Source organism: Buteo buteo, chromosome 1, assembly GCF_964188355.1.
Source record: "Buteo buteo chromosome 1, bButBut1.hap1.1, whole genome shotgun sequence".
Taxonomy (NCBI): Eukaryota; Metazoa; Chordata; class Aves; order Accipitriformes; family Accipitridae; genus Buteo; species Buteo buteo.
The window spans coordinates 68985635-69003882 of record NC_134171.1 but is presented as its reverse complement, the minus strand read 5'-3'; the positions used below and the strand labels follow the sequence as shown (position 1 = coordinate 69003882).

At 39.4% G+C, this 18248-nt stretch overlaps 2 protein-coding genes across 10 annotated transcripts in view; one reads left to right on the top strand and one right to left on the bottom strand.

Annotated features, from left to right (window-relative positions):
* Positions 1–6322, top strand: part of ARHGAP10 (Rho GTPase activating protein 10) — a 156076-nt gene extending 149754 nt beyond the window's left edge. Inside the window, exon 23 of one of the 6 annotated variants that reach the window (XR_012651565.1) lies at positions 4551–6322. Coding sequence is in view for 3 of the 6 variants with exons in the window: in XM_075035114.1 (XP_074891215.1) it covers positions 4551–4639 (89 nt within the window). In the remaining 3 variants the exon portion in view is untranslated. The remainder of the gene's footprint in view (positions 1–4550) is intronic. The other 5 variants (XR_012651564.1, XM_075035099.1, XM_075035114.1 and 2 more) reach the window with 5 other exon arrangements.
* A 4304-nt stretch (positions 6323–10626) lies between these two features.
* NR3C2 (nuclear receptor subfamily 3 group C member 2) overlaps positions 10627–18248 on the bottom strand; it is a 217984-nt gene continuing 210362 nt past the window's right edge. For all 4 annotated transcript variants that reach the window (XM_075035015.1, XM_075035005.1, XM_075035014.1 and 1 more), the window contains one exon: positions 10627–13313. In XM_075035015.1, the coding sequence (XP_074891116.1) occupies positions 13158–13313 (156 nt within the window). In that variant the 3' untranslated portion in view covers positions 10627–13157. The remainder of the gene's footprint in view (positions 13314–18248) is intronic.

The following is an 18248-nucleotide window of genomic DNA, read 5'->3' as shown; positions in this document are numbered from 1 at the left end:
GCCATTTGGAGGTAGTTACCTCAAACTGCTGCTGAAAGTTTCAATCACTTCACCAATAAAAAGTACTAGACGAGCACTACCAAATTCCTACTGACTTTGCTAGAAGTTTTAAAAAGTCACTGAAGGTAATTTGAGCTTAACCAGTTTGACTTTGCTCCTGCCAGCAGTGTTGTGGAAGCAGTGGTCTCCGGAAGAGAAAAGTTAAAATGGAGGATGTTTAAACTGACACGTTTTACCTTGGAGTTGGTGTGTGTGGGGGGGGCTGCCAGAGATGTTCAGCTCTCAGGTGGGATGGGAATCAACTCAGGAGGAAAACCCCAAGTCTCAGTGTCTACACACAGGTCACCAGGTTATAGTGCAGGGAAATTGGCAGCAACTCAGCTGACCAACCAGTTGCCTCTATTTTAGAGTAAGCCAAATTATTCTGTGGGCACTCTCTCTATTCATTGTATTGACTAGATCTCCACCAGCTGTGATAGGAGCTTAGGTGCTTATATATAGGGAAGTCTCCATCTGCAAGCTGAATTCCACCTTCACTAATTTGTTATGGTGTATCATTGTGTTTGCTTTCGTCCACAAGCCTGAGCCTTTATAGGCAGACCGTGTTATTTGTGGTCACATGGTAAATCTGTAGCAGAGTCAGGAAGAAGACCCCTTGACTCCTAGCCTTGTGTCCTGTCTGCAAGATAATTCAGCTTCTCGCAACATACTTAAGGGAAACAGCAAGTTTGTAAATTTCAAATTCCATACTAACCCTAACCATGCTAAATGTGTATTTCTGTCGTCAACTTTACCCATAGGGACTGTTTCAGAAACCTATAGGGATTTCTAAACACAGAGGGCTTGCAAGCACATTTTGTTGCTTTAATTTAATTTCTTGGTGAAAAATTAGCCAGCATGATTGAGTTCTCTGGAAGTGTATTCTGGTGTTGTCGTAGTTTTAGCAGTGAGATTTCTGTTGCCCACAAAATGCAGTCCTTGTTTATGGAGCTTGTTGGGGTCATTACTTTGTTTGGTAAAGTAGTCCATCAGAAAGGGAGGCTGCTTTGTGCCAGGCACCATGCATGTTAGATTGCCTCCTCAGTTTGTTTCCTCCTGAAACAGCTAGTTTCCACAAAGGTGTGGAAATTGGTGTGAATCAGTGTCTGATTCAGTCCTGCTAAAGTTAGTGGCACCTAGGCAATGAACTAATACCTCTGTGGAAATGAGTCTTGCTCTCATTTGTAGTCGAGACCTGTGAAACTTGGGAGCTGCCGAAGTAGAACAAGGTCTGCTAATAGCATTGGGTCTCTGGGAAGAGCTGCTTACAAATTCTATGTATTTGCAGTTAGGTAATCACAACATTGGCAATATTGAAGCCATTTCCTATGGAGAATACAGAAAAGTAAGAAGAAATGCTGCAAATGCCAAGTTGACCTTATTGTGTTTCTTGATTAGATGAAATCAAAAAAGCTTTTACTTAGAGATCTCATTGCAAGTTGAGAGTCTGTTGATTTTGTTCGTCCATTTGAGTTGGCGTGATTGTTCTGTAGCGCTTGCTGTCATTACTGATGGTCAGACATTCTCCTTCTCTACGCTTTGCCTCCACTAGAGTGAGACTGCTGAAACGGCCTTGCGGCAGGTATTGAGGAAGCTGCCATCCCACTCGGGGGGGCTCCGTATCTTTTACGCTACAAGTGTTTTCCCCTCCTGTCCCTAGCCAACATAAGACTTAGTCCTATGGGATGCTTGGTCCAATAATGAGTTGTAGTTTTAAGGCCAAAGATGTGGTTTCTGCAGCAAGGTATTTTTAAATGAGGCAGGCCTGAGAAAGTGCTAAGAACTGTAATCGTTGTTGACGGAGAGGGAATGAGAGAAAGGGGACACTACGGAACATCCTCTCTTGAGCAGGGTATTTTTTCAGAAATAGCCCATGTCCTGAATTTAAGATGAGCTGTGCTTGAGAGCAAAATGTCTTTTGTGTGGTAAAGTGTTTTTTTTATTTTAAATGAATGCTGTTGTACACTAAACCTTGGAAATGGATTAGCAAAGAAAACAGGATCATTAAAGCAGCTTTACATTTGGACAGTTTCGCCATTAATATAATTTGCCTACAGAAGTCGTCAGTGATGTACATGGGTATCTTAACCCTTCTTGCATAAGGTGATTTGAATGGGGGCAGAATTCTTGCCCAACATGACAGTTGCCACTGCTGCTGAATATTAAGAATTACTTCTTGGTGCATTTTTTTAAAAGAAGACTGATCTCTAGAAATGGTGATCTTGCGTATAATCTGAGTGCTAATTCTTTCTTCAGTCTTCAGAGTCTACAAGAAACTTCTGCTAACAAACAAGGCCCTGAGCTGTGTAATGTATGTGTACAATATTTAATTTCCCAAGCACAGAGCTCAGTTGTACCATACATGTCTAGTCTTCTGGGGTGAAAATGGTATTTGTCACTCAAGTCCAATTGCTCGGCCATCGTGCATTATCTCTGAATGAGCTGTAGTGTGCAGAATTTGGTATACATTATCAGACTTGTTTAGAAAATACTTCTTCTGAAATTTGATGTTGTGTTGAGCCAAGTGATTCAGCATAGTTTGAGCATTTCTTCCCCTGCGTAAATTTTAGGTAAATTTAAATTTCAGTGTGATCCCCTCAGATGAGGGCTACCCTCATTTTGAACAGGCCTTTGGTTTATAGACACTCGCATGCCAGTAATATCTGTCCTCTCTCTACTGTAAATTGAGGTTGAGCTCCAGAGGACAAGTAGAAATTTCCTACTTCCTGGTTTTCTAGTTGTTTTTCTTCCTAATCTGTCATTTTTTGGAGTTTGTTTCCTGTAATACAGATGTGCTCCGTAGGCATGGGAGACTCCAGGGAGAGGTTTGGCTGCCTGCTAGAGCTGCTGGCGTATTTGCTGGAAAGGGTAGAATTACAGCCGCTGTGGTGGAGCTTCTGGAGGGAGGTTTGTGGTGGTGTCAGCAGTACAGTTTCAAATGCATGTGTACTCTGTAATTGTGGAATAAAAATGACAAAGGGAGAGGAGGGCCTGCTAATTACTAATAGTAATGTAAGTTACTGTGTGCAAAGAGATCCCAAAAGGTAATTTTCTCTGTTTTTTTTTTTTCCTTTGGAATCTTTCTGTCAAACGTACTCATTATAAATGTAAGCCCAGACTTTTGATCTTAATCTAAACTGTGAGTATCATTTGAAAGCAGTTTTGTTCTCTGGATTCCTTGGAGGTATAGCTGTTGTTTAAACCGTGGTTTCTCAGCACAGCTTTTAGCTTCGCTGTCTGACAATAATAGGACACAAGGAAAGAACTAGGGGAAAGTATGCTTTAAATGCTCAAAGTTAGAGCCTTACAATGCTTTTGAAAGTGAGACTTAACATGTTGTTGCTCTCTCTTAACTGTTATTTCCCTGATTTGTAGAAGGCTACAAATATCACATTCCCCAATGTGTTAATGTGTTTTCAATAAAACACTGACATGGCTGGCAGCATGTTTCAGCATTTGTCTGATCTCTTCCCTAAATAATGTCTATCTCAGAAGCACTGTGAGGATAAATTAATATGGTAGAGAATATCGCGGGTCGCTAAAAGTGTGGGATTTTACAGTTACCTAGGTAAGTAGGTACCTGTATCATATTCTTATAAGAAAGTTGATACGGGAATTTGAGGACTTTTAGTCTGTTTTCCAGAGAAATGAGGCTTATGCTTCTTTTTTAACTTTCTGTCAAATGTGGTCAAAATATATATATGAAGACAGATTTCATTAGTTCTGTTGCTCACAGACTAAGTTGTGGGGCTTTTAGAGTCTGAGCTGAAATTTTTCTTATTTTGGATTCACAGATACTCTTGCATAAACTTTGGGATCAGCACCGGTAAACACTTAGGATGGCAATAAGGAACATGACATATTGTTCAAGCCTTTCCTTTGTGTTTTGTGAATAGCACTATGTATTTGAATTTCAGAGAGAGGATTTAACCAGAAGAATGATTCAAATTTTGTCCATTGGTCTCTTCCAAGAGCAGCTGTACGCTGTGAAGAAATGGTACTTGGAGTGAGATCTGGCTCATTTCTATTTTCCCTATAATCCTTTACATGCTTACTTTTCATGCAGAGTAAGGTCCTATGCCATTTTTCTGTGGCTCAGAGCTTCCAGATTCATCACCTCTGCTCAAGACAGGTTTTTGGTCTTGCTTTGCCCCCAGCTACTGAAATTGTTTCCCACTGTTTGATACGAATTCTAACTGTTCCCCAAAGGCGTCTAGATTTTCTGCTTTATAAACCTGTCCTAAGTTCCATTAACTGTTTCCTTAGTGAAGTCTCCTGCGCCTAAAAGCTATTTCAGCATGTATACTTTGCAGAAGGTAGTTCAAGCACCTACATTATGCAAATATTTAAGTTAATCATCCTCTTCATCTTTTCTAGTCAGATTCTCAAACTGGTCGTTGCAGAAGACTGGCTGTTTTTATGGATGCTTTGCCTGGTGTCATGGAGCTAAAGCTAAAACTACTAATTCAAGGACAGAAAGATGCAGTAATTTCTTTCCTTTTCTTTTGCAGTGCAATTTTCCAGAGAACCAGGATGGCTAGAAGGCACACTAAATGGCAAGAGAGGACTTATTCCACAAAATTATGTTCAGTTTTTATAGCTTTGTGCATTGAACGCCAAGAAGGTGTACATGGTATCCATGGATTTTTGTTATAGTCACTTCTCTCCACTTTTGTGACTGCTTTTAATCAACGAAGAGCCTGACTATGGGTTGAAGATCCTAATCTGTATAAGGACATTAAGTGTTGCCAAATATGAATTACAAAAAAAAGATTCTTTAAGGGTTGCAATGGGGGGGGGGGGGGGACAAGAAAGGGGGATGGAAGGATAGGTTAATTTTTTAATAGGGTGCTTTTTTTCAATTGTAAAGAGCAGTAGTGGTATGTTTGTTTGCAATGCAACTAGCATTTTAAGTCAAATATTTGGTTGATCTGTGACTCAACTATCAGTTGAAGATTTTTATAAACTTAGTGTCCTGGAGATCATGAATCGATAACCAGCATTTTTAACAGAATATTATTTGGGTTTGGAAAATACTGTTGGTTAAAAAAAGCTATCGTGCTGACAATTAAATTATGTTTCAAAGTGGAATAGACAGTACGGAACACACACCAGTAAGTAAAATAATAGGTATCAAGATGTGACATTTTTCAAATGTCTTCAAAGAATACGTTCGTTTATGTTGTGTGTATGATTTCATTTATTTTATGAAGATAAGACACATGAACTTTTATCACAGGCTCCTATACGTCATGGTTCCTTTGCTACTCAAAAATATCACTGTAAATGAAATAAAATGTCATTTGCTATTTGACCTAAGTCATTCCCATGTTGGAGAATACTTTGCTCTGGTTCTGTGAGTTATGACGTGAAGTAATTATTGGCAGCTGTATGCAGTCAGCCTTAAGCAGGCTCCAAAATGGATGGGGAACTTTCCTCACTTTAAATAGGCAACTCTGCAAGCTCAAGCCAAAAGGAAAAGAGAATCTCTGGCTATGATCCTTGTGCATCCTGGAGGCATCTTGCATTTTATCTGTTGTCTGTCTGTCTCGCTCCTCCTTGAGCTTCCCTTTCTTCCTCCCCTGTAACTGTCAATTGTAAGATCTTGATGATACTTCATAGTATCAGAATCCTCAAGTAGCTGCCTCATAATTTGTAGAACTATTTGAGTAGTAAGAGAGTTAGCTGTAATCATAGGAAAAGCTCCAGAAATCTTGTGGTGTATACATCTGTGCCTTGTAATGAGAAAAAAAAAAGTTACGTGCAGTTTATCACTGATCTTTGTATTTTTCTCTCCTTCAAGTAAGACCCTCTGGGAGGCAGTGGAGAGGATGCAGGAAAATATGACAGGATGACATGCTAATACAGGCTCGCTTATAAATTGGACTCCGTGGATTTTGAGTGATTTACTGCAGATATACTTAGCTTGCAATTTTTTCTAACTAATGTGATTAGTACACCAGTTAATGGTTAATGCTGCCTTAAGGTTGGGATGGCTTTTTTCCCCCCTTAAGATTTAACTCCATACTGTTATGCTGTTCCTTTGCCCAGACTGCATAGACCATTGGAGTACGCACAAATCGTTTCCAGATGGAGCAATGGTGGGCCAAGCCAGTACAGCTCTCCAGCACTAAACCTCATAGCTCGGAGGAGTTTCATCTGGTGTATTCTCGTGGTATTTGAGCAGTGACTCTCTGCCATACAGCTTTTAGGCGATTCTTGTCTTGGCATAGTGGCTAAGTGACCCAAGCACTGAAGATGACTTTTGGACTTCTGTGAAGGAGATCAAGTTCTACAATTTGCTCCTTGACTCAGTGTTAAGGAAATGATTGCACCAGTACTTACAGCAACAGATTGCAGGTTTCCTTACTCAGATTTGTTCACATGGCAAAGCACTGTTCTGGCTCGGTATTGTGTCGCCTGGGCCCACAGCTCTATCAACTCATTTTGCGGCCTTGAAGTGTCATTCTGGAGGCAGGATGGTGTTTTTTGTGGCCAGACTCAGCTTTCATGGCTACCAGTTGGTGGAAAATGTTCAAAGAAGAGGAAGAATGTAAATCTTTGGTATTAGCCTAGTAGGTGTGGCAGCTAGGTATGCTGGCTTGTCAGATAGTGAAGCTGTGATAACTTGAAGCTTACAAGCTTTGTAAGCAAGTCGCTTCCATTTGTTCTGTTGTTTTAAACGTGCAGTACATGTTTGATCTTGTTCTGGCTGCTGTCTTCCAAAATTCTCCATGTATTTCTCAGCTCTAGCTCTGTGGTTTGGTTTGGGTGTTTTTTTTTTTCCTTTTAACTGAGGTGGTTTAAAAAGGCAGATATATAGAGAAGGATTAAAAGACTTAGTGTCTCTTCCATCCAGTCCCGTGACCCTGTTTGCCTTTAGGTGACACTCCTGTTACTTCTGGAGCCACGCAGAACACAAACAAGAAGAAAACTTTTCTACTGAGAAGTGATACACTGAGCAGAGGTAATACTAATCCAAACTTTCTCACGTCCTAGACGTTGTCTAAAGGCAGTGGTGTGAGCTGAGCCAGATCAGATCTGGCTTTCAGGCTAACCACACTGCCTCTTAGGAATTTAGTTGTGGTAATGGCTACCCACCATATGGGTTTCCACATCAGCCTGGTCGTACTAATGCTGAGCACAGACTCGTACAGCCAAGTAGCCATGGCACGTCTCATTCTTCGTCCTCACTGCTGAACAGCGCTGTAAACGATGCCCTCGTACTGACTGTTTGGAAGTAGAGATTAAAGGATGCTAAAAGTTAAGATTCATGTAAAGAAAGTCAGGCCTCTTTCCCATCCTTTGAGATTGTTTTCTTTCCTGAAGCTGGGCCATAGGGCATGGCTCTTGTCTGTCTTTTCCATGGCTTGGTAGATTTGAGAAGAGCAGAGTTAACGCACTGTTAACTTCAGGCACGAAGGAGGACAGGGAATCGGTTGTGGAGAAAGCCAGTCAAGGGGGTCTTCTCTTTTGGCCCGGCAGCAGGAGTCATCATTCTTCGTGGGTCTGGCCTGACTGCATCCTCGCATGGGGAGCTGCTCTCGTGTCACAGCTGCGGGTACAGGTTCAGCTTAATCCTCAGGCTGGGTTCCCCTTCCCTTGCTATGCGCTGGTTACTGCGCTTAGGGGCATGCATGTGTCAGTTTTCAAAAGCTGAGACTCCTGGTAGTGAAAGCATGACACAGGCAGAAAATTAGAGGATGAATGACGGAAAAAAAACCCCTCATTATGTGCTTTTTATGCAAAATGACGTTTGCCTTGCCATCACTGTGGGGGCCAGAGATTGACTCCCTCAGCCTGGGGATTAAGGTCGAATGCGTGTTTGCTGAATAATTAATGGAAAAGCTGAGACTCCTGACTAGCTGGGATCAGTAAGAGTTTACAGTCTGTGTTAGTCACTGGACAGTGCACAACTCTGCGCCTTGGTTGGGCAGCATTTTCACTCTGCCGGGTGAAAAACCCTGGGGTTTTCAGGCTGCTGAATGTTGTTAATCGTTGTCCCAGCTGATCTTCATGGCAGGTTTCCTTCTGATACCCAGTCTTTCATCAGCAGTAAAAGAAAAATCTCATTGGCTGATTTATCTGCCCTAAAATCAAAGTAAGTGTTCCTGCTACATTGCTTACAGCTTTTGCTAGCTAAACCTCTGTAATTGTATCACAGAGAAGACTCGGGGAGAAACTTGCCTCTCTGTGCTCTGTTCCTTGTTCTCTTAACCCATTTCACAATTCTTACCTGTTTGCAATTTAAAGAGAAAAGTGGCTGACAGAGGGCTTATGTAGGCTGTAAATGCACCAGTGCTAAACACGGTTTAACAGAAAGTCTTCACTGGAGTTTCACCTTTTAACCTGCATGAGCCTTGGACATCATTTTCTACATCAGAATTCAACAGTGTGCCCTCATCTGTGCTGCTTGCAGTAACCACAGGTAAGCACCAAATAACCTTCATCCTGTCGACATCTACAATTAGTGTTCTTTTAAAAACCTTATGGCATGGCATGTTTTACCTAGCAAAATCTTTGAAATGAAAGGGCATTTTTTTTCACTCCTATCTTAGTACTATATTGTACTCATCATAAACTCCCAGTCTCTGTAGATACCTGAAAGAAAGCAGTGTCCCAGCTTGAGGTCAGATTACAAGTTTCATTATGTTTTTAAGTAGTGATAGTGTTTTCTTATTTCTAGAACAGCATATGACAGCTACATCTGCTTGTAAACATATGGGAAATTTTTCTTAACACTGCTGATCCTCTACTATTCTTTCCTTCTGACAATTCAGCAAACAGAAGGCAGGTGCAAGGATTTTTGGCAATAAAAAATTTGTCTAACTTTTTTAAAAAAAAACCCAAAATGCAGTTAAGTGGTGGTCTTACGCCACAGACCAAGCTTCGTGCAGAACTTAGTGGTGAATTTTTGAGATAGGGCACAGAACAAACCAGGATAGCAAAAGTTTTATTTCCCTTTCTAACTATCTTACTGTAATTGGAAAAGACGTGACTCTGAGAAGGCAGTTTGATTTCACCGCTGGGGAAACCTTGTGTATATCAAATAGTGAATCCCTATTTCCATGAGAGAAATTCTAACTTTGGTCAATGGGTGCAGCAGCTCCAGGTTAACTGAAACTGGAAGCCAGACTTGTCTGGCTATTGAAGATTGCTGGGTTTGTTTCTTTGAGTGGGACGTAGCTTGTGCGTGTAACAGTGTCAGCACGTCATTTGGCAAGCAGAGTTACCCAGGTTGAGTGAACCAAACTCCTCACGGCTGGGCATGCCTTATTCTACAGCGTGAGTAGCTGCTCTCCTGGCTGAAGCCATTGTATGTGTTGTGTCATCCAAATTAATAGAGCTTGATGAACCCAAATTTCTAGATATATGAAGAAAGATGCATTATTACATTGTTAGTTACTTAATATCATTTCTAGATGAGCAGAAGCTTGTCTCTAAGAATATCACTGCACCAGCACCTATCTGACATTAAAATGCAAGAAATACTTGCAATCAAACCAGTTTAATTCATGTATATTTGTACAATTTGTATAAAAAAAGAAAAAAAAATAGGTACTTGCAGACATTAACATAAAGACCAAACAATATTTTCTATTTATTTAAAAAGCTTTAAACATACAGAAGCAAACCCCTAATTATAAATGCATCATTATGCATAGATTTTACTGTTTACACCATACTGCTGGCTGCTTTTATTTTTCATCCAGGAATCTATTTAAACTCCAAGAATTCTTAAACATTCCTCTGAGCTTCCTGGCCTCAGAACTGCTGTCTATCTTATCAAGTCATTGACCTCCAGCTGAAAACATTGCTCTAAAAAAAGAAAAAGTCAAATCTTTAATAAACAATTAAAAGTGCATTAACTGTAGAATTGTTTAATTTCATAAATGTTTAAACAAGTCAGTGAAAAACATCACCCTGTGAATTAGCTTTTTGCATTATTGATTGTAAAGTATCTTTTTAATAAGATTTTGATATTGCAAACTTTAGTCTTTTCTATTTTATTTTGCGCAACTGTTCAGTCGCACGATGTGTAGTATTCCTGAAATACCCACTGCAGTACATTAACACTATTTTACATTTTAACTGTGTATACAATGCTCTTGCTGTATATCCCTGTTCCTTCTTACAACAAAATAATTTAGCTCGATGAACAGAAGCCCACTTCTAAAAGGTGTTTTAGTTTGTCTTGTATTTTGCAGGAGACAAATGCCTATTTCATTCTAAACAAATTCAAAAGAATGTAACTTCCCAGTAGCTAAAAACTAGAGTTGTTGGTTTGTTTTTTTTTTTGCTGTACACAGGTTTAGATAAAAAAAAGTGATGGCTATTCTGCTTAAGTGTCCTTGATAAGAGAATACTGCCTCTTACAACATCTATATCCAATTGTATCTATTACTTCAATGATCTCTAGCAAAAAATAATAATCAATGAATGGTTTCATAAACAACAGGTGATTAAAGTAAAGGATTTATTATAATCTGCTTACAGTTGTTTGCAAAGACAGACATACGTTTTTGCATAAAGATATAAATTGCTTTTTAAAACTAATTTAGTGTGTTTAATTATATGAAGTTTCTGTGAATTATGAATTGTACCAAACCAAGATTAAAAGTAATAAGGTACAAAAATAGGAGCAAACAGACAACAATTTGGACTGGGACAGGCATTTAACAGTGAAGTGTAGAATATGGCTTTGCTATTTTAATCAAGCAAAGTTACTCTGAGACAGAAAAGGAGGCAGTAACTTTGTTAATATAAAAAGCTGCTGCAGACTGTATTCACCCAGAACCTGGCTTTGAAATTTTCTGGTTTAGACTTTAAAAAAAAATGTAAATGAAAAGATGGATGTATGACTGCGTCTTTACTGTAAACAACCAGTCTGCATGCTGTGTATCTCACGTTGGAAGTTTGGCTTTCATATTGCTGTGCAGGTCAGTATTTAAAGATCTGCCTATGAATTAGACTTCCAAAATGCAAATAATATATGTATCTATATACTTATATATAAAAAAACCTCTCTGAATACAGTCTTTACAGATTACCCATTGCATAAGGCAGGTGTCATTTAAAAAGACAAGTAGCACTGACTGTCTTCAGTGCACCAAAGCACACTTCAAAATTTGGACTCAGAAAGGCTGTAGAATTCTTCTTAATTCGACCACCGTTTAAAAGAAATGCTACATTCTGACCGGCCAAGGGACAAACTGGAGCTCAAAAATGCCAGTGGCACCCAGAGAGAACGCTATAGATTAGGACTCTGAAAGACTATTCTATTTAAACATGAGCATATGGTAGCAACAATTGAGCCTCAGAAAAGTTCACCTGTCCTCTATTCTACTCCAAAATCTTTTATTTGCTTATAAATTGTGAAATAGTGAAAAATCACCTCAAAAATTTTTTTCTTTGCGGTCTTGTTCTAAAGAAAACATTTTTGAGACAAAATCAGACCAACTGAGTTGAACCTGCAGGGTGAACATTTGTCTGCTCAGATGTATTCTGATTATTACAAAAATGTTTACAAAATTACATACAGTTTTAGTTTATCACTAAAAATTCGACTCAGCTAATCTGCCCTTACCAGTACCTTACCATCCCTCCCACCAGTACACATCTGTTCAATATACTTACTGTAATGATCTGCATGTTCCCTTCATCATAATCAGAAATCGCTCTCCCCCATCTGAAATAATAATCTAACCTTTTAAGATGTTTTATGTATCCAGTATTCAAAGGAAAAACAAACTATCTGGGAAACCTTAATAAAAAAAGAAAAATCATTCAACATCTTATTCACCCCTGTTCCCCTGAGAGAGAAAGGGAATAGAGGGCAAGAACTCACTGTATCATTACGCTGGCAAAAGCTTTGGAGAGACCGTAATTTGTCTTGTTAAATGAAACCTTCGTAAAGTGGCAAACACAACAAAGTGTAGTTTCCTACAGAAATATGAAGCAGGATTTCTAAGATGTGCTCAAGTCACATACGCTTGCAAGCGAGACAAAAGGGAGAAAAATATGGAGGAAAATAGAAAGGCTTAAATACAACTGAAAAGGTTAAGTGTGGTTATTTACAACAGATACTGTAGGATGGTAAATTAGATATGATGCTAAAAAAGGCACAGCTTTCCCTTTCTTAAATACACTGTAAACGGTTCATTATGCATGCAGAACATTTCACTTTACAAAAAAATTACCTTGTTTGTTTAGACAAAGATAGTACTTAAATAGTCTCCAGCAAAATAGAGTTCTTTCAAAAATACTTTCCCATTCATCCTATTAACCATTAAAGATTTTTTTGTCTCATTTACAAAAGTTCCTTACACCTTATTTCAGGTCCTTCACAATTTATACATACAGCAATGTACAGTACAGCAAGACTGCAAAAAATTATTTGTAAAGCCAGCACAATAGGTACTATAAATTGATACCAGGGCATTTGTTTTCACATCTTATCCTTTTTAATTAAATAATAAATGGACACTTAACACAGTGTATATCATCTATGATGGGATAACATGGGATAACAAATGCCACAGGTGGGGATAACAGAGTATTCCACACCAAATGTTCTGTTATTACTTTACACGTTAGGGTTTGTGTGTGTGTGTGTGTGTGTGTATATATGTGTGTATATATATAGTTTTTGTTTTGTTTTTTGTTTTTTTTTTTTTACAAGAACAGAATATTAATGCCCCATATTGACTTTACGTTTTATGTGCAAACCAAGGGTAAGCTGTAAAAAGTTCTCATTAGTTCTCGAACCCTTTTAAAACAAGCAAACAATACCAGAAACTACATGGCATATTTAAAACTCCATCTGTTAAAATATCAAAATCAAAGAGTTATTGACTAGATATGGCTTTTCATCCAGAGGAACAGGAACATTTTCTAAGTGTTTTAGGGTTATGGGGTAATTTCCAAACATCTAGGTCTTGCCCCATCCGAGTCAACTGCTTTCCATTCCCCAAACCCTTCATATGATTTTAGACTATTCAGAGACTGCTGAACAAGTGTAAATAGCATGTTTAAAATATGGTTTCTTGGGTCCTTCATGGGTGTGGAATAACACAGGGAAACTTAAGGCAAAGTTCTTCCATTTAAGACATTTTCTATCACTTCCTGTGAAAGTACAGGGGCTTGGCATTCCCAGATTCCACCTTTGGTAGCTGGTCACTGATGATTTCCACCAGCATGGCTGGAAACTCTACTTTCAGTGCCTGAGACTCTCGGAAGGTGTAGAAACAGAATTCCAATAAGTCACTAACAAGCTGAAATACAGAAAGAAACACTTTTTAGGAAAAACACAGAGAATTTTGCATGCAAACAGCAGCTTATCGATAATGGATTATTACCAAGAAATGGCATCTTACTCTGACTTGGCAGTACATCTGCAGGGGTTAAACAGCAAACAAGAGAACTCAAATCCCAAAGTGCTACTTAAGTCATTAAAAATGAGCTAACTAGGAAAAACCAAGATACCACAGGTTTGATTTTTCAGCGTAACTGCATGTTTCATTTCACTAACAGGCAACTAGCCATCATGGAAACTGTAGGTGCTCAATGTCTATGAAAATAAAGCCTTCTGCCCAGAGGGAAAAGATAGCCATAAACTATTGTATCTCTAAATTTCAGCTGGATACAGGTTCATTAAATCAGATTATTTGGTTAAGTTCAGTGTACTCTCCAGGGGCCGCAACTTACAACTGCCAGAGCAGCTGATGTTTTTTAGTTCAACAACATGAATGCTGTGTCACACTGTAGCATTTCAGGTTTTATAGCATGGCAGTCCATATGAAATTGTTCATCTGGTAAAGCGTTTCTATTTATATACAAATGCATTTTTTAATACACGTACCCCAAGCTTTTTTTCTCCTTATTACTCATTAAACTGTAGAGAAAATATTTAGGGAAGTATTTAGTTTTGAAAAAAACCTTAAATTCTCTATTTTTGTAGTGGTGGCTAACAGCACACTTTTGCTTTCTCTCAGTAGATTAAGGATAATGCTGGGAATTTTAATGATAAAAATTTCTAATTAGCTCTTCAATGACAGAGAAGGAAGCTTTGCTCTGTAACACCACGACGACTGAGTTATCTGTTGGCGCAGGACCACCTCCACCAGCAGAACGAAACTGCACCTTACACTGTGCTGTGGCACTCCTGTGCCTTCCTCTGGGTGGCAAAGGTGAAACCCTATCCCAGTTCTCCCAAAAGGCAACTGACAGCCATTTTGGAATCCTAATAAAGGTGGTCTCCACCTGCAACAGGAACAGGAGCTGAAGTACTAAATGGCATACAGGTACCACGAGCTTTTGATGTGTGGAAAAAAGTACTGCATGTCTTCAAAGCACCAATAAATTTTCTCTGACTTCTTCTACCTTGTCTCAAGTTGCATTGTTCTCATTTGTCAGTTACAGAGCTTTGTTTTGGTTTACATGTTGTGGGAAACTTAAATCACACTACAAGAATGAACATTAATTTTGGCTTTTGAGCATTTTAATTTGTTTTGTCTCTTGCGCTATCTCCACACAAAACTGCAACTACAGCTTATCTTTGCTATAAAACAACACACCATTAGAGCGAGAGAACTATGAAGACAAAAAGACCTCTTCCAGTATCACTACTCGGGGAATTACTTCTATTTTAATGATAAAAACATGGTAAAGCAATCAACCTACAGGCATACAGGCTTTTGCTGGGTTAGTTTTACATAGTACTTTGATACAATCGAAGAATACTTGTTCATGACCTTTAGTAGCAAGAGAATGTTATTTCAAAACTAGTTTTTTTGGTTGCTCTGATCTAAATGAATCTCCTAAAGCCTTACACTATGTTGGACCCTTTGCAATCTTTAAGAAAGGACAATGCAAGTCAGTCAAGGGGCAGAGGCAAGTCAGCTTCTGAGGTACCCATGAATGAAGTGCATCTAGGTTTCAGTTAGCCTATTAATTTTCATTGTAGTCCACCAAATTACTGCACTGTACAACTGGAGAAAAACTAGAGGCTCTGCTGTTTAAAAATTCAAAAGTTACGCACAGCTTAATTTTGATGCCTTATGTCCTTGCAAAGGACTTAAACCACTCCTGCTTGTTTAGTTTATCAAACACAAGTTAGTCATTTCAATTCTTAACATGTAGAGTTGCACTCACTCTGCAGTAAAGCCCCTGTTTGAGTAAATAAAAGTGGACTTCTGGAAGGCAGAAAAGGAAATAAGAAAATACAGGCAGCAACAGACTACTGTCCTGTAGCACCACACACCTTTTTACTTATTTTCAGGACTTCCACAGCTGTTCTTGCAAACCTACAAGCAATTTATGAACAACACAGGGAAGTGCTGAGATCATTCGAACACATGACTTTCTGCTATTGAGCACTCCACGAGTCTGCTGTTGCTTAGTTCATTCCCAATGATCTGGCATGTCATGAAGCAATGCTAATTAATTAAACAGATGCATGCTAAATAAGTAGCATAGACATAATTTGGTTTTCAAGGGAAAAAATTGCTGATGTTCAAAGGTTTACTTTACCCATTAGGAGGAGGTTGTTTCTGCATATACTGTGCCAAAAATATTCCAAACATAACACAAACCCAAACAAAGTGAAAGAAACTCTCTTGGTGTAATCACCACTACCTCCTCCCTGCCTGTGCCATCAAATACCAGCACCTAAGCAAACTAAGCCTTCACCCCAACGCAACCTTGACCATGACCCGATAAACGTACTGCTTTTCCGAAACTTGAACAGGAGTAGTTTCACAGCACTGAATGTAAGTGAGGGGGTTGAGGTCACCTCTATCACACTGTCAGCTGTCCTCCCTGTGCTGATGGCTCGCCTTCTGGGCAATTTAAGCTAATTCCTGCCTCATCACACTCATGTGAGGCCTCTGAATGCAGAGAGATAGGTATCACAGAAAAGCCTACATCGGAACCTACTCTGCCTTCTTAGCAAGCTTTTAGTAGTATCAAGTACATATGTATGTCTGGTGAATATGTGGACAGAAGGGGAAATAAATGAAAAGTAATAACGTTCATGAAGAGAGCATAATCTATTCTATACAATAAATGAGTTAGCAGTCTGGGGGCGAGGGGTGTGATCACGGATACTATCATACCATAGCACATTGTGAGCCTCACCACAGAGAAGAAAGGTTAAGTTTACACAGCAATTTGAAAGAAAATACCTAGAACCTGCTATCAGGTCATACTTGGGTTGGAGCCTTAAGGATAATATATATTCTATACCTATTTAGTCTGCTAAAACTTTTGTTCCTCTCTTTCTTAAGCAAAGTTACCAACTTTAACATACTTGACAATAATCAATCACTTTAAGAAAACGGGAGTATTAGGAACCACACCGCATGTGTCATAAGGAACATGGGACTGCGGTCAGCATCTTTTTAACTGCAACCTTAAAAGCTGCATGGCTTTGTGGGCTGGGGAAGCATTTCTAGCACTAATTTAAAACAAAGAGGAATGAATGCGGGAGAATCAAAGGCCAACTCAGACATACTAAAATGTAAACAATATGATAAGGTCAGCTAGAGAAGGCTGCAAGACCAAGACCTGAGCCACGAGCAGTGCTCTTTTCTGCAGGCGTGTTCTCATGCACTTTCAAAAGTACCATCCCCACCCCCCCCAACCAGTCCAGCAGCCTTGGCGTGAAGATGCACAGAAAGGATGAAAAATTCAGGTTCCACAGTTAATTTTGAAATTTGAGTATCTGCCTCTGCATCTCAAGCAACATTTGTCTGATACAGTTTTGATTTATAACAGGTAAATAATTTAGCTAGTCTTTTGCTTTAAAAGAGAAGTTCCCTCTTCATAAGGAAATGAAGAAGCTTGATTTCTTTTGTAATGCACAAGCTCTATCATTGCAGTGACAGCGACTGATACACCACAGGTTACAAGTAAGGTAACGCAAGCTATCCAGCACCTCTAAATTTGGCTTATGAATTTTCTAGATCAAATATACTTCTGATTGTTCTTCAAAGGCTTGTAAAATCTCCGTGCTCCAAGAACTCCTGACTACACTTCACCTGACCGCTTTTACCTTCTACTTCTGGTAGTTTATATTGGAAATGCTGACACCTCCTCCAGTACAGCAGCGTGAAAGGCAACTCTAATTAAGCAGTGTGAACAAAAGCACCACTGTTTTCACAAGCAGTGCAACAGTGACTAGAAACGTATTTACTTCTACAATTTCCAATTATTTCAGCTACTGAAGCACTCTTCTGAAGAGTTACAGCTTAGCAGAGCGCAGACAGTGCAGTTAAGGCCACAACTAAAATAATTCCCATTTCCTCAGGATGCAACCAGGACATCGTTCTTACCGCCGTAGTAGCTCTCTTTGGTGCTGCCAATAAAACACGGCTCGGTACCTCTGACGGCATTGCAAGCCTCCCTCTGCGTGCGGTGGAATCGGGCCAGTGCCGGGGGACGGGAACTCAGGTAGTGCCTGCTCCTGGTGGGCAGTGCCGGGCTTTGCCCAGCTGGGTCCTGGGTATCTCCCAGAATGGAGACTGCAGCCTCTCCGGGTGGGCAAATACCACTAAATAAATTAATAAGAGCTGGGATGCAGACAAACAGGTCAGAATTATCAAGTCCATGTCACCCAGACTGCTGTAAGACATGACGGTTCTTCTGCCAGCAAGTGGATCAGCTGTTAGCTATAACCCTTCACCACTTCAGTCATTAATTATGAAGCTTTCTCTCATCACTATCCTACAGAGAGTGTGCTGCCTTTAAACATTTTCAAGGCTACAGCAGTCTTAGTAATTCTGAGATTTTTACTTAATCAATCTTCGCACTTGTATGCTGTATTAAGCACCTCTGAGAAATAGGAGTATTAATCAAACATCGTTTTCTGTTATTAGGGTGGGGGTTCCATAAAATAGACTTTTTCACCCATACTGTTCTTCATAATTAAAAAAATGAATCCTTTAATGAAGTCCCTGAAGTTAATACAGTTACAGTGACCTTTGAGCACTTGGAGAATTTTTACAGCAAAAAGAATTGATTTTAGTTTGGCAATCTCACCATGCCCTTCTATTTCCAGAAATGGTAAGAACCGTCCGATTTGCAAGGGTGCACATTTCTGTGCTCAGTTAGTTTCCTGACTTCAAAATCTCTCACAATCTCTGAGTGTGGTATGAAAGCCCACAGTCACTTCTCTATCAGGAGCATCTTTGCAATTAAACCTACTGATA